This window comes from Asterias amurensis, chromosome 5 (genome assembly GCF_032118995.1).
Source record: "Asterias amurensis chromosome 5, ASM3211899v1".
NCBI lineage: Eukaryota > Metazoa > Echinodermata > Asteroidea > Forcipulatida > Asteriidae > Asterias > Asterias amurensis.
Genome location: NC_092652.1, coordinates 10397361 through 10414392, shown reverse-complemented (window position 1 = coordinate 10414392; position 17032 = coordinate 10397361). Strand labels below are relative to the sequence as shown.

The 17032-nt window shown below is 35.3% G+C and overlaps 1 protein-coding gene across 1 annotated transcript in view; it reads left to right on the top strand.

Annotated features, from left to right (window-relative positions):
• Positions 1 to 261: 261 nt before the first annotated feature.
• The window catches only part of LOC139937235 (proline-serine-threonine phosphatase-interacting protein 1-like), a 31284-nt gene continuing 14513 nt past the window's right edge, over positions 262 to 17032 (top strand). Inside the window, exons 1-7 of the mRNA XM_071932321.1 lie at positions 262 to 698; positions 3825 to 3925; positions 4788 to 4862; positions 5670 to 5874; positions 11672 to 11770; positions 15888 to 15933; positions 16443 to 16522. Of these exons, the coding sequence (XP_071788422.1) occupies positions 672 to 698; positions 3825 to 3925; positions 4788 to 4862; positions 5670 to 5874; positions 11672 to 11770; positions 15888 to 15933; positions 16443 to 16522 (633 nt within the window). The 5' untranslated portion in view covers positions 262 to 671. The remainder of the gene's footprint in view (positions 699 to 3824; positions 3926 to 4787; positions 4863 to 5669; positions 5875 to 11671; positions 11771 to 15887; positions 15934 to 16442; positions 16523 to 17032) is intronic.

Here is a 17032-nt window from a genome sequence, read left to right as displayed (position 1 = left end):
GGTATTTAAAAACTGATATCATTGTTTGTTTTAATGGGAATGGTGGAACAAGTAAAACGAAAACTTAGAATTACGATGGGAAAGTCTACTAACGACTGTTTTATCCTACAAATTACCCTTTGCGCATTCAACCACACACACAACAGTCGTCAATTGGTAAAAGGTCAAGAGGCGTTTTTAGTATAGTTTCCTGTCGTGGTTTGCAATGTATATGCGCGTAAGCTAGACTGATACCTGACTACTTGATATTTGTCTTTTTTTTATGTTTTTGTACTTCCGTGTAGAAGAGGTAGCGGAAAACCTGTGATAAATGTTGAATTTTAAAACGGATCCTTAAGTTGTGGTGTCGAACAGATGATTCATAATCACAACTTCCTAGTGAAGAAATATGCAATTTAACTAAACTGAAAGTGTAATCGAGAAAGTAAAACGAAGTTTTGTTTACATGCTTGTAAGTTTTTTTCTCTCAACCCAAACCACATGTGTGGAATGCTTGATTGCTAGCTAGCTTGCAGAGCGTTGCCATCGAGAAGAGAATGTGTGATCCGATGTAACCAGAGAGACTTCGGAACCAGCTGGCTACACATAGTACTATTTTAATGTACATGTTCATGTGTTTGTAAGTTTGTGCGAGAAATTTCCCACTGGACTTCAGCAAAGGAGACAACAAAATGACACGCTTTGTGGAACACTTTTGGGTAGGTTTAAATTGGTACCCGTTTTTGACTTTGTCTTATTTAACTTTAAATAAAGCCTTTCTTTAAAGGCATTTTACAACTTTAGTTTTTGTAAACCGTTTTATTGCAGGAAGAAAAGGAATACACAGTCGCTATCATGTGTGGTAACTGGTATTACCACCAGTTACTTCTAGAAACTATTATAAGGCTCCCCTGTGGTGAGCCTTATAAGTTATATACTAGTGTAATACTATAGTAGTATTATAAAAAATAGTTTCTAGAAGTAATCCTTAACCACCAGTAATCTTATTTTTATTCAATTTTTAGGGGGATAAAAGTTACATCTCTCTCAATAATTGCAGTTATTTGAAATTGAAGTGAAATGTTTAATAAAATAAATTGATCGGAAAAGTTTCTGTGTGGCGCCACCACTTTTTCATTCGAAATGAAATAATATAGTATCTAATTTACCTCAATGAGATATTCCTTTTTGTAAAAATGAGTGAAAAAGTGGTGGCGCCATACGGAAAGTTATCCAATTGATCTAGTATACTATCCAAAGCTGCTGTACTTCTTACCATGTAAGTTTTTTATTGACGTTTTTTTCAGAGTCAGTACCAAACGTATACAGATCCTTTGATGAAGCCAACAATTCACAAAGTGCGACGCCATTTCTTGTTTGTGGCCTAAAAGGGGGGGGGGTGGGAGTTTGCTAGGTCTAGGGGCAACTTTGCTGGGAGGCAAGGTGACTGGTTTCCATGAATATCAAACCCCTGGGATATTGCTAGGCCCAGTGACTGGACCGCTAGATTCCTTTTTTGAAATTTTGATAATGTCAAAAAAAAAAAAAAAAAAATCTAGCGCCCCAGTCACTGGGTCTAGGATATTGCTTGTATTGGTTTGTTTTCTTGCTATCTGCCATAAGTGTATAGTCATTAAGTTCATACCATATATTGAGAAAGTAGACTTGACATTGAGTAAAAAGAAATTAAACAGTAGTGTTTGTAATTTCCTGTGCCCTGTAATTTGATGTCCGACCTTTACCCAAGGAGGAAGTAAGAGTTTTTTGTTTTTTTCCATGTCTTAAGTTTCAATTTAAAGGGTATTGTATGTTTATGTCGTTCCAGTTTTCAGTGTTAAAGGGTTTTTAAGTTCTTCCTTTTATTAGATGATTGGTAATGGGGCCATTGGAAATGTAATAATCTTAACTGTAAATCAATTTCGTTATACAGACACACACAAGTTTGCATTTTTGGGGGTGTTGGTCTGTGGAATCCACCATTTTTCAAGGGATGGTATTTGAAAAAACCCTTAATTCAGTATCCTTGCTTTGAGGTTTATTCATTGTTGCTTTTAAGTGGGTGAACACCATTTAACATCCTGGTTAGAGATATTCCCAACTTCTCAAATATCCTGCAATTTCGTGGTAACTTACCAACAATGTTTATACCTACTTACATGTAGCAGTACAAAAGATAAGATCAGAAATCGCCTTGGTGCCCTTGCCCTTTCCAAAATGAAGCCTTCATTCCTGCAGTTTGATAAGATTGATATGTAAGCCTGGCCTAGCAGTGATATGTGTTCCTGTAGCCCCAAATCCTCTAAAATAGACAACTTCCTGAACAGGATTTGGGAGGATTACATGTACCAGTTGCATTTTTCCTTGGTTTGAAGGACATTAGTCAAACCAAGGAAAAATAAGCAGCTAAGCAAAAATGAGCAGGATACCAGTCACAAGTTGTAATTTTGACATGGTAGTTTGGCTGGTTATCTTATTCTGGTAAGCATAATTTTGTCGTGCTTAGCTACTTTTTGTGCTTTTACATGTACATTGTATAAAAAGCAGCTCTATGAACTTGGGCACTGATCTGCAGCAAAGCAATTCTCATAGATTAAAGTTTCAGAGCACATTACCTGGATTTGATTGTGTTAAATTTATACAACATCTCTAAAATTCAAGCACTGTACTTCTTGAGAGCTAGCCAATAAGTAAGAATGAATAGTGCTCTTTCTAGATACTGCACCATCCCTTTAAATTACAGGAACAAACAGGATCAATATGTTTTTAAGAAAACTCCCATAAATTTTCTCAACATCGAATAACCACATTTATGTGATGTTATATTTTCATTTTCTGTATTGACTCAAGTTATAATATTGTTTGAGGGCAAGCATGACAAGGATATTGTTGAGTTATTAGTATAGGTTTTCTCGGTCATGTTCGGCAGATGAGCAGCCAATTTAACCAGCAAGCTGTTCTATTTCGCGCGAATTCGAAATGCTACTGAAAGGGTCATTCGATTTTGTTGTATGATTAGTCAAATGTAATGTTGCGTCATTCGATTTAACAAAATAATCATTCTATTTAACAATTCATCAAAGCAGCATTCAAATTCACAACGCTTCTTGAGGCGTGTGTGTCACGAAAAAGAATGACGCTACGCTAAATTGAACAGAGTGCTAAAGGAATTTGAATCGACTTAAAACGAAATTGAATGGCCGAACTCTGAATTTGAAACGCAGTAACAACTGGAGAGGCAAAACAGCTTTATCTCGAACGCATGAAAATGAAATTGGCTGCTCATTTTCTGAATATGACTGAGAAAACCTATACTAAACAATTTTTATACTTTGAGGTTGCTTTTTTTATGCAATCTTTTCATTGAGATGTGAAAGTGCTCTTGTATCGGGATAAAATTAAAGAATAAGGATATTTGTTTTTGTTGGAGGTGAGGTTTTGCAAGGTTTTTATTATAATTAAAACACAGTTGTTTTGTCAAGGAACATTACAGAATTGGTTTTTGCTAACAAAACATTTGCTGGAAGTGTAGGCACTTTATGTAATCGACCATATACATAACTGACAAACCTGTTGAAGTTTGAGATGGATCGCCGTCTGGGTCGTAAGAAAATAGTTAAAAACCGATTACACATTTTTGTATGTGTACAAGTAACTCCAAAGTCCCAAAAGGGAAATTAGTTTTATTTGTTTCTCATCAAATATGACATTTCAGACAAATATTTCACTTAAGGGATTTTTTAGTCCTTCTAAGTTTTATGTGAATCTGTGATCTTGGACAAGTTTTTTTTTTACTAAATGTAGAAATAGATGTTAACTGTTTTTGTTCTGGTTTATTCTCTATACAGGACACTGAGTTTAACAGCACAAATGGTTATGATGTGCTGCTCAAACGGATGAAAGAAGGACGAGAGATGTGTAAAGACTATGAAGAATTCCTCAAACAGAGGTTAGTTAGTCTGTTAAATCAACATCCTGATCTTTCTAGCTATAGTTGGGAGAAGCCAAGCTGAAGTTTTGACAGACAAGGTTGTGGTTTTCAAAACTATAGCTTAATGGCTATTGCTTTGGCTTCTACTGTGGCTTATGCTATGGCTTCTACTATGGCTTCTACTATGGCTTCTACTATGGCTTCTACAGTTTCTGCTACAGCTTCTGTGGCTTATGCTATGGCTTCTACTATGAATTATGCTATGCTTCTGCCATAGCTTCTTCTATGGCTTCTGTTATGGCTTCCTCTGTGGCTAAATCTGTTATGCTTCTACTGTGAGTTATTCAATTGCTTCCATTATGGCTTCTTCTGTGGCTTCTACTTTGACTTCTTCTGCAGTTTCTGCTATGGCTTCTTCTGTAGCTTCTGCTGTGGCTTCTAATATGGTTCCTTCTTGGCTTTTGCTATGCTTCTACCATTGGTTCTTTAAAGCTTCCAGTATGGCTTCTTCTGTGGCTTATTTTATTGTTTCTTCTGTGGTTTCTGCTATGGCTAATACTCTGTGGCTTCTGCTATGGCTTTTGCTGCGGCTTCTTCTGTGGCTCCTCCACAGGTTTCATCCAACAATTTGAAACCCTCTATTTAAAGTGCAATATCTAAGTAACAAAGCCTAAGCCGGAGCCAAGGCCCAAGCTGTGGTTTTCAAAAATGTTGTTTATTGATACAGATACAAAATGGGAGAGTAAATTGTTACAGTTGTCAAAATTTGTGAAATTTTGTGAGTTGCATGCTTCCCAAGGTAAATATGCCAAACATGTACAATGTACTACTTGTAAGTTGAGACTCTGACTTGTTTTCTGTGTGAACTTATATTTTGCAGAGCAAAGGCAGAGGAAGTTTTTGGTAAAACACTCGTCAAAATTGCAAAGAGCTCAGGTGGAAAAGATGAGATAGGGTAAGTTAAGTTTATTACTTGCTTAGTAAATTTACTAGACCGAATGAGAGAGAAAACCATTGTTTCATTCTATCCAACTGTTTTCATTACTGATCCGAATATTAATGGGTTTTACCCTTATTTATATTAGCGCTGTATCCCCAATACTTTCCCGAGCTCTGTGGAAAGAAATCAGAGGCACATTACTCGGCTGGGATTCGAACCAACGACCTTTGCAACTCTAAAGCAATGTCTTACCAACTAGACCATCGACATTGCCCGGTAGCTAGAGGCAGTTAGAGTCCTATGTTTTAGCAGTGGGTTCTGCAACGATTGAATAGATGTTAAATTTGCACCGGGCAAAAAGAATATTAATTTGGGTTTTACCCTCAAGCCCGGTTCATACTTCCTGCGAATGCGAATGCGAAGCGAATTTGACGTGAATTTGACGTCACAACCCTCCTTTCGCAGCGATATTTGCAAGTGAGTTGAGCAAAGTTGAACTGCTGCGAATAATTTGTTGCGAATTTGTGACGTCAACATTCATATCACATTCGCATTTGCAGGAAGTATGAACCAGGCTTTACAAAGGATGTGTGTTAGCACTGTATACTCAGTACTTACCTTCAGATTATTAGTGGGTTCGAATCCCACTCGAGTAATATGCCTGTGATTTTTGTTTCCACAGAACACAGGGAAGTTCCGAGTACAAAGTGCTAACACACATCAGTGTAAGGGTAAACCCAAAACCCAAATGCAAATTTAAGACCTACTGCATTATTGAACTGAAGAAAAAAAAAACTTGATTACTTTTTTGTTGGGTTACAGAACCTTAAAAACATCCTGGGATGAAGTTGTGTCACAGACGGAGAACTGTGGCCAGTCTCACATCAACATCTCGATAAGGCTGATAGAGGAAGCCAAAAAGGTGGAAGAATTCCGCGAAGCCCAGAAAGAGAAACGAAGGAAGGAAGAAGATGGCATCAAGAGATTAATTACTGCCAAGAGGGATCAGCATAACAAAGTCATGCATGTAAGTTATTGTAGTTGGACCTGTAAAATCTATAACTTTAAAGCCATTGGACCCTTTCGGTAAACAGTATTGTCCAAGGCCCACACTTCGTGTATCACAACTTCTATATCAAATAACAAACCTGTGGAAATCTAGGCTCAATCGGACATCGGAGTCGGGAGAAAATAACGGGAAAACTTACTCCTGTTTTTGCGCGTTTCGCCGTGTCATGACATGTGTTTATAACAAATCCGTAATTCTCGTTAACGAGAATTTATATTGTTTTACCGTTTTCTCAAAAAGTAAAGCATTTCATGGACTAATATTTCAAGAGAAGTCTTTCACCATTACCTTCTGTAAACCCTGTAAATTATTTGTAAATCTGTGAACTTTTTTTTTTTTTTCTGAACCGAAAGGGTCCAATGGCTTTAAGGGAAGATGATTGGTTATCACCCTTAAAATTAATGGCAGAAAAAATTACCTGGTTTGAACTAAAGCACCTTTTTGAAAATCATTTAACAATATCTCAAAAAACATTTCAAAATTTTGTTTTTCTTTGTCACTGTCATTTAATTCTATTGATTTATTACACAATGAAGTGTTATTAATACCCAAACTTAAGACAAATGTAATCTATGTTCTCTTTACATGTCTGAACGTCAGCTCCAAAAACCCCAGTTAACTTCAATGCATGTTCTATACTGCCCACTGCTCCTCAATTAAACTGGGTTTCAAAGCTTTCGCTTATTTGGATTGTGGTCTAGAATTCTAGTCCAGTTAACATTTTTAAAGGAACACGTTGCCTTGGATCGGTCGAGTTGGTCTTTGAAAAGCGTTTTGTGACCGTTTATTATAAAATGCATATGGTTAGAAAGATGATGTAAAAGTAGAATACAATGATCTACACAAATATGCCTCGAAATTGCGTGGTTTTCTTTTTACCTCGTCCAATAACACGGTCGGCCATTTATGGGAGTCAAAATTTTGACCCCCATAAATGGCCGACCGTGATAGTTCGCGACGTAAAAAGAAAACCGTAAGATTTTGAGAGATACTTGTGTGGATCATTATATTCTACTTTTAAAACATCTTTCTAACCATATACATTTCATAACAAACGGTTTCAAACGCCTTTTATAGACCAACTCGTCCGATCCAAGGCAACGTGTTCCTTTAACTACAAGCGTTGTTGTCTTGTGGTCCCCCCCCCCTCCCCAATTTGAGCCCTGTTTGGAGTTGACTTGCATCCTGTTCTTGTTTAAAGGCACTGGACGCTTTTGATAATTCATTGTTATTACTCAATATATTTGTTAGCATAAAAACTTACTTGTTAACGAGCAATGGAGAGCTCTTGATTGTATAAAACATTGTGAGAAACGACTCCCGCTGAAGTAAGGTAGTTTTTGAGAAAGAAGTAATTTCTCATTAAAAGATTTTTGAAAGACTTTTAGCCCTAAAGCTTTTTTAGGCATCTGAAAGACTGTGTTTCTTTCAATATTCTCTTGCAACCTTTACAATTTTTTTTTTACAGATTTGTTGTTTTATGTATATGTTGAGATAAACCAAGTCAGAATACTAGGCTTTGACAATTACCAAAGGTCTCTGTGCCATTATATGAAACTTTACTTTGCTCAGCAAATTTACGACATTTTGTTCTCCTAATATTACAACTGGACTCACACCACACACATACTTCAGTTTGTTTAAATGATCAAATACCATAAAACCCACGATTGAATGCAAGCAACTGCCCATTTTAGGAGAAGGTGATAATGCACATTCCTGTACAAATAGAACATCACTGTGTGCACATCAGTTTACCATAATCCATTTGCCTGGCAACCAGGGATAATCATGTTATTATGTATGCGTAATCTATCCTAGTTTTTATTCCAGCAGTGTACAGTGTTCATGTGCATTGTCTAGTCTGTGTAAAAGCCAACATAATATGAAAACAAGGAAGTACTTAAGCTATCAACTTCATATCAAAGTTTTAGTTTGGGATGTTGTGGTTTGGCAAAGAAAATAATGTACAGGAAATGGCATACGTGTACTGTCAAATGTATATTGCCTGCATTTTCCATACTTCTCTTATTTTAATACACATTTCATTTTTTATGCATAGAACAAGGCAACTGTTACTAACCAGACAACTTGAAAACTTTGTATTTGGTCAGAGCATAATGCATATGAAAAGAACTATATCATATTATTTAGATATTTTAAAGCATTCTTTATGTTATATTATTTAGTGATATACTGTTGGGGAAATGACATGTAGATGTTTAAAGGATTTGGGTACGTTTTCAAAGTGTCCATAGATTTACATTACACTAACAGGGTTTGAAGATAATGATAGTGGAAAGCTTTCCTTCAAATACTACTTACTGAGGTGCTGTAGTTTTTGAGAAATTAGTAAAACACTGTCATGAAAATACGTTTGTAAATGCTTCAAATAATTTTGGTCTCATGAGACCAAAATTAATTTGATGACATTGTTTTACTCATTTCCCAAAAAGTACAGCACCACAGCACGTAATATTTTCAGGGAAGCTTTCTACTAACATTATCTTCAAACTGTGTAAGTTTAGTGTAAATCTGTGGACATTGTGTTTTTTGTCCTACAAAAAGTACATACACCCTTTAAAGTCTCTTCTCAAAACTTATCTTATGTCACAGGTTTTCAATGACTAATTTTGTTGTGTCTGTTTTTCTTTGTGTTGTGTTTTGTTTTACTGTTTTTTTTTTTTTTTTTACTGCGCCTTGAACACCCAACAGGGTGGATATGTGCGCATTACAAGTCTTATTATTTATTATTAAAGGCAGTGGCAGCTTTGGTAATTGTCAAAGATCAGTACCGGTGTTCTTACTTGGTGTATCCCACCATATACATGTATGCATAAAATGACAAACCTGTGAAATGGGCTCAAAGGTCATCAAATTTTGCAAGAGAGTAATGACAAAAAAAACACCTTGTTGCATTACTTTGTCTGATTTCAGATGCCTAATAAAAGGCTTCAGGCCTGAAGTCTTGTAATATTTGAGTGAGACGTTACTTCTTTCTCAAAAACTACAATGTTTCAGAGGGGGAGCCGTTTCACACAATGTTTTATACTATCATCAACTCTCCATTACTTGTAACCAAATAATTTTTTTATGCTAACAAGTATTTTGAGTAATTAACAAAAGTGTACAGTGCCTTTAAGTCTGTTTGTCTTTTAGAAAACCTGTTTTTTATCTGGACACCCATCTATTGACCCGTTGTACTGACGTCACACGCGGATATTGTCACCTAATGGTCTGCTATTTAGGGAGTGAAGTTGCATATCATACAAACAATCAATGTTTATTCATTTCAATGTTGAGATTATTTTCATGAGTTGAAAGATTGAATGTTGCATTCAATGAGGCAAACCGGAGTCAGGGGTTCTTGGTTTGCCCTTAATTTGTTCACTGGCTAGTAAGCAGGACCAGTTTGCTTGCTCGTCACTTAACGTGTCAACCAGCCTTTTCACTTTAAAGGGAAGGTACATGTTTGGTAATTGTCAAAGACCAGTCTTCTCACTTGGTGCATCCCATCATAACCATAAAATAACAAGCCTGTGAAAATTTGGGCTGAATTGGTTATCGAAGTTGTGAGAAAATGCTGAAAGAAAAAACACCCTTCTTGGACAAATTTGTGTGCTTTCAGATAAGAATAAAAGACTTCTAGCTAGAAGTCTTTTATTATTATTATTTATTTTCACAAGTCAGTTTTTAAGTTAATATTTGTTTTGAGTAATTACCAAACGTGTACCTTCCCTTTAATGTCCAATAGCTGATACTATATGGATGGTTCTCAATATTGACCTAGCCAGCCAGACCCCTTTGAGTGAGTTTTGACTGGTCCTGAGGTGTTCTCACTAGCATTTGGACAACGACCACTGTTAAAGGGAGTTGAATGGAACATTCAATCTTTCAATGAATGATAATATTCTCTTCATTGCACGAATGCAGAACATTTACTATTCCTCATTTATAACACCCCTACAGCCGAATTCACGAAACTCTAGGATTAATCCTAACTCGAGTTAGGACGAGTAACCCGTCCTAACTTAGGATGGGTTCAATGCTTCCTACGTATTTGGATACGGGACTCAACTCGTCCTAAGTCCTAAGATTAATCCTAAGTTAGGAAGAGTTTGGTGAAATCGACGGCTGACATACATGTACCTGATGTTGATCTTTGTCATTTTTAAGAAAAGAAAAAACAACCGCCAACAATTCTACAAATTTCCTGGCAAACACTACAAAGCTATTTTTTACAGCTTTGAAAAGTAAGTTTGTAGTTGGTCGCACGACTTTTATAGTTTTGAAATCAACAACCTCAGGGCACAATTTATGGACCGTATTTCAACAGCCCTCAGAAGTAATAACATCTTATATCTCTGAATTTGAAAACCTTTTGGAGGATTTGCGCACGATTCAGTCACTATTTAGTGTGTTGTATCCTAAAGGAACAGATTGCATTCATACAGATTTATTAATGCTCCCACAAATCCTTTCTTTGATTGAGTCAGACAGCTGGTAGATCTTCCAAGTAGAAATAATTAGTTTAAAACGTTTTTTTCCCCAACCATTGCACTATATTCAGCATTTACGTGCTATAAAAATGGAACGTGGATAAGACCCGTGACCTTTTTATTCAATTTCAGAATAGAAAAGTATTGCTTTTAGAAACAAGTTAGCTAAAATTACATTAAGTTTACATTGTTGTAAATAAATGCTTTATGGAAGCAGGCAAGTTCATGCCATGGTTCTCCTCATGATTTTTCAAAACTGGCAGGCTTTCTGGACCAACATTTTTGAAGTTTGGTCGAAGGACACTGAATTGAAATGAGGTCTTCCGTGTGTTTTCTACTCTGTGTTAATCTTGGTTTTCAAGCATCCTGGATTGTTGTAAATTTAACATATTGTAAAATTAGTAGCTAACATTCTTTTTATTTGAAAAAAATCCCTGGCGTACTGACCCCAAAATGACCCGCAATTTGTGCGTATTGGTCTCTTACGCTAGCTTGTACATGGAGAAAAACCCTTATGCTAAAGAGTAAGTCTAATTCACAGGTTAGCAAATATTTGTTCACGTTTGTAGCGCAGAAATTGAATACTTGCATGTACCTTATAAAAGGGGAGAATGAAGCTTAAAAGGCAGTGGACACTATTGGTAATTACTCAAAATAATTATTAGCATAAAACCTTACTTGGTAAAGAGTAATGGGGAGAGGTTGGTAGTATAAAACATTGTGAGAAACGGCTCCCTCTGTAGTGGAGTAGTTTTCGAGAAAGAAGTAATTTTCCACAAATTTGATTTCAAAATCAAGCATCTGAAAGCACACGTAACTTCATGTGACAAGGGTGTTTTATTCGTTCATATCTCGCAACTTTGACGACCAACTGAGCTCAAATTTTCATGGGTTTGCTGTTTTATGCATATGCTGAGATACACAATTTGGGAAGACTGGTCTGTGATAATTACCAATAGTGTCCAGTATCTTGCAAAGTGGGCCAGGGGTCGATTACACAGAGTCTTTATAGGAGTTGTCAAAAACGTAAGAATAGTCCTAAGTTGGGATGAGTAACTCGTCCTTATTCGAGATGAGACAATTGAAGACTAGTCTTAACTCTTTTATGAAATCCTCCCCAGATGTGTTAAAATCGTTAGGGCAAAAGCCAATTATCTCTCATAACTTAGCAGGACTAGGAAATCACTTAGTATAGTTTTGAAAAGCTAAATTACTATTGTTGATTGTTTGATTTTTTTTCTTTTGTTTGTGAACAGAGTAAGAGAACATATGAGTGTAAATGCAAGGAAGCAGATATTGCTGACGATGCTTACATGAAAGGACGCTTAGTTGGTCCAACCAAGGACCAAGATAAGGTAGGGCAGATTTCTTTTCCTTTAAAATTTTGTTTGAGTTCACATTTCACAAGGGCTAAGGCCCGGTCACAGACCTCGACTACAAGAAAGAAAACAATAATGTTTGCAATGCACATTCTCAATTGGTTGAATGTCCTCAATTGGTTGAATAAGAGTGCGCGTATTCAGCGCTGAGCAGCTCAACCAATAGAATGCGTTCTCTTTGCGTTGTTATCATTATTGTTTTCATTATGGGCAGTTCATTATGGGCAGCTCTGGGCAGTTTGTACTGGCCATGGAGCCCTTTTAGAAATATTACAGGAATGTTTAAGACCCCTTGCATGTGACTACGTCACATGCTCAAAAATCGCCCTCACTGGGGCCAAAAAGCGCCCTCAGTTGGGCCAAAGGAGGCAAATCATTGGGCGATAGCTGTTCATTGTGCGTAAAATTGTGCATGTAATCTCTATCATCCCTAAAGCCTTTCTCATTATTCAAGGGGTCTATTGGCCCAGTCACCTGGGCAGTTCATTTATTACTATTTCCTGGTAATTTACATGTGCATACACATGTCCTCAACTCTGAGGTGCATCCCACAAAATAAACACCTATTGACCCATTTCACCTGACGTCATCATCAGAATAATCTTGGATGCGCCATTTTGGTGGTCAATGTCAACCTGTGTTATTCAGTGAAGTGCGCATTTTTAGGTGACGCGACGTTCACCAACATGGTGAGCGTGGCATCAGTCGCCGTGTGTGACGCGCGTGCAAGGGGTCAATAGACTAGAGTGCAAAAATGCAAAATATTTAAAAAAAAAAATTATAAAAAAACTTAAAAATCTCTCAGCTTTTTACAGAAAAATTATGCATTTATTTCTCAATGTCTATTTTCAACAGGGGTCGATTTCACAAAGCACTAAAACCCATCGTAAGACAAAGTGTCAGTATCACCATAGTGATATGTATTGTGACATAAGCAACTACGATTGATTTGCAGTTTAGTCGATCTTTGCTCTTTTGTGAAATCGTCCCCTGCTCAATTTGATAAGGGAAGTCCCAAGGCCCATCTGGTTATTCTTTCTCCAAATAAAAGTGCCCCTACACTGTGTAATTTTCTGAGAATAAGCATCACTCTTGAACAAATATTCCAGGGAGTCAATGGGACAATTTTTGCAGAGCTAAATGTCATCCAAAATACTTAAAGGATTGTTACAGAATTGGTAAGAAATACAAATTGTAAAGATCACAGATTTACATAATGTCATACTTAATGGAAAACAAATAATCCAACTTCATGTTTAGAGATTATCTCTCCGTGAGCGTTTTATACAATTTTATTTTGGCGTCGATGCAATGCAAAATTGTGTAATCGGTTTTTCACTATTTTACTGTGACCCAGATGGCCGATCGATCTCAAACAGCTACAGGTTTGTCAGTTTATGTATGGTGGATTAAATAAAGTGCTTACACTGCCAGCAGCTGTTTTGTTAGTAAAACCAAATTCTGTAATGTTCCGTTAGTGTTGGAAGTCAACAACCCTAATGTCGCAATTGGGCAAATTTCTGACACTGTACGGCTTTTATTTGGCTCTTAAATTTGTCTTATATAGAATATTTTGAGGGCCTAAAAAAAATTGATGAGGCTGGCGCTCTTGTTGTTTCCCTATTTAGTAGTATGCACCACAGTGTAGATGCCCGACATTTTTAGACACTTCCCGTTGACCTTTTGACCTTTTGAGGATGTATTGTTCAATAAAGCAGGTAGTCTTGCTGAATCTGTAACAGGAAATCTTTTGTGAATTAGGATAGACCTGATTGTCTATGGAAGTGGTGTGATCCGCTTTCAATAGTGTGGATGAAGTTTTTGTATTGACTTTTCTGGATTCTGACACATGTACGTGATTTTTCCGTTTTAACCCCCTTTTTGTAAAATTATGTTTTATAACTTAGATAAAATTCATAAGAAAATGAAGATTAAACCATATGGGACACCCCAGATTGCAGAGTAGGGCTTTAAAACTGAAAATGTGTGATAAGCAGGCTTCAAACCTGTTAGCTTTTGCGCTCATGCTTTGTGCTCTTAAGCTTTCACGCTTTGTGCGCGCAAGCTTTCACGCTTTACACGTGCAAGCTTTCACGCTTTGCGCTCCTAGTACAGTATTTTTTATTTGTTTTGCTGTTAAGCGCTTTGAGGAATGTTTTATTGTACTTTAAATAAGTACTGTTTTATTATTATTACTATTATTATTATTATTATTATTATTATTATTATTATTATTATTATTATTATTATTATTATTATTATTATTATTATTATTATTATTATTATTATTACTATTATTACTATTATTACTATTATTACTATTATTACTATTATTACTATTATTACTATTATTACTATTATTACTATTATTACTATTATTACTATTATTACTATTATTACTATTATTACTATTATTACTATTATTACTATTATTACTATTATTACTATTATTACTATTACTATTATTATTATTATTATTATTATTATTATTATTATTATTATTATTATTATTATTATTATTATTATTATTATTATTATTATTATTATTATTACTATTACTATTATTACTATTACTATTATTATTATTATTATTATTATTATTATTATTATTACTATTATTATTATTATTATTACTATTACTATTACTGTTACTGTTACTGTTACTGTTACTGTTACTGTTACTGTTACTGTTACTGTTACTGTTACTGTTACTGTTACTGTTACTGTTACTGTTACTGTTACTGTTACTGTTACTGTTACTGTTACTGTTACTGTTACTGTTACTGTTACTGTTACTGTTACTGTTACTGTTACTGTTACTGTTACTGTTACTGTTACTGTTACTGTTACTGTTACTGTTACTGTTACTGTTACTGTTACTGTTACTGTTACTGTTACTGTTACTGTTACTGTTACTGTTACTGTTACTGTTACTGTTACTGTTACTGTTACTGTTACTGTTACTGTTACTGTTACTGTTACTGTTACTGTTACTGTTACTGTTACTGTTACTGTTACTGTTACTGTTACTGTTACTGTTACTGTTACTGTTACTGTTACTGTTACTGTTACTGTTACTGTTACTGTTACTGTTACTGTTACTGTTACTGTTACTGTTACTGTTACTATTATTATTACTATTATTATTATTATTATTATTATTATTATTATTATTATTATTATTATTATTATTTATATATTATTATTATTGTTGTTTACGAATGTCTTTATTATTGTTATTTTGTTTTTGTGGTGAGGTTAGGGTTAGGCATAGAATACAAAGTGTCCATCAAGCATTGAGCATTATTTGTTAAATTACATGCCAAGTGTATTCCCCTTCCCTTGCATAGAATAAAAACATGCAAAGAATACTTGAATCTTTGTGGTTGGGAAACTTCAACAAACACTGATACCAAAAGTGTTGTCAGTTTCCTTGATTAAACTAGAAAATCATTTGCATATATGTATCAGAGTTTCAGCGTGTTTATCCTTCAGTTTTAGTTTCGTTTTGATTAGAGTTTTGGATATTACTTAATAGGGGAAGAACTTTTCGTATTATACTTCCTGGTTATAAATTGTCAAGACAACTGTAAAAATAAGGAACATAATATATGATTAATTGTTTATCCGTAATTTTTTCTGTCTGGCGAAAAATATCTGTTGTTTATTTGATTAAAGATTGAAAGGTTTTTAGAGAAATAAGACCAATAAGAACTCACTCCATGACAGTGAAGTTAATAAGGAGAAGTCCCCTCGTTCCACTAAGTGACAGTAGGAGTCTTGGCCGATTTCCTACTTTCTGCCAATGTTATAGTTATTAAGAAGGACAGTTCGTTTTAAAAACTGAGTAGTCTCACAAATTTAAAAAATCTACTCTGCGACAGTAGAATTAAAACCAAGACCTAGTTCCCAAAGAACCAAATCCACACAGTAAAGTATATCCACATGGTCACTCGGGTGACCAAATAGACACTGATACCTCACCATTAAGCTTACTCACTATGCGATGCCTCCAAAACTATACAAGATTTTTTAAATTGAATTAAATGCAAAGAAGTAATTGCTAAATTTTCAGTATTTTTTTCATTGACAGTTGCTAATAAAGAAAGATAAGTTGAGGCAGGCGTCAACTCAAGCAGGTAAGTCTGCAAAACGTTTCTTGGTTGGATTTCACAAAGAGTTAAGACTAGTCTTATCTCGAGTTAGGACGATGTGCTTGTCCTAACTTACATGTACATGTAGGACTAGCCATACGTTTTAATATCTCTTAAGACTAGTCCTAAGTTAGGACTAGTCCTAGCTCTTTGTTGAAATCAAACAAAAATGCTGGGTATGCTGGCCAGCCATTCTGATAACAAAGACACCCTTGTTATCCCTAATGTTACCACCAAAGCGTATGGTCAACGTAGTTATCAGTTTGCTGCATCTCATTTAGGAACAATCTCCCTCTACACATCAAACAAGCCACCAGGATCTCAAGTTTCAAGACTCTTCTCAAAAGTTATCTGTTCAATTCATCATACATAATTATTCTTTTGTTCTTTTGAGCGCTTAGAGACTTTCTTTTGGAATTGTTAGGCACTAGATAGAAATGCAGTTGTTTTTGTTATTATTATTATAATGTAATTCTTATCATTTTAATTTATAGATGCACAATACCAGAAAGAAGTAGTGACTTTAGAGCAGACGAGGCAAGAATGGGAAGACAGAATGACACAACTTTGTGTGGTAAGTTTCTGGTAAAATATATAAACAAATCTTAAAGGTACATGTATGGTCATAGATTGGCTTTTGCCAACCTAATGCTGACTTATAGGGACAATTATTGAGACCAACACAATAAAAGTCACAGTGTGACAGTTTCAGCAGAACATAGTGTCTACCCATTGAGAGAAAAGAAAAACTGGTGACGGTAATGTCACTAAGAATTTTTGAAGTCAAGCACATTAAGGGAGGTGACATTGGGTACCAAATGCAACTCTGGGCCCAATTTCAAGGAAGCTGCTTAGCACATGTTATAATACTGGCCAAAATGTCATGCCATAAACATTGCTTGTGACTGGTGTTTAGGTTTTGTTTACTTAGCGTAGCAATTGAGTGGAGTCTTGGCCAATAATCTAATTTTACTGAGCAAGATTTTTTTGGTAATTACTCAAAACAAATATTAACTTAAAAAAACTGACTTGGTAACAAGCATTGGAGAGCGGTTGATAGTATAAAACATTGTGGGAAACGACT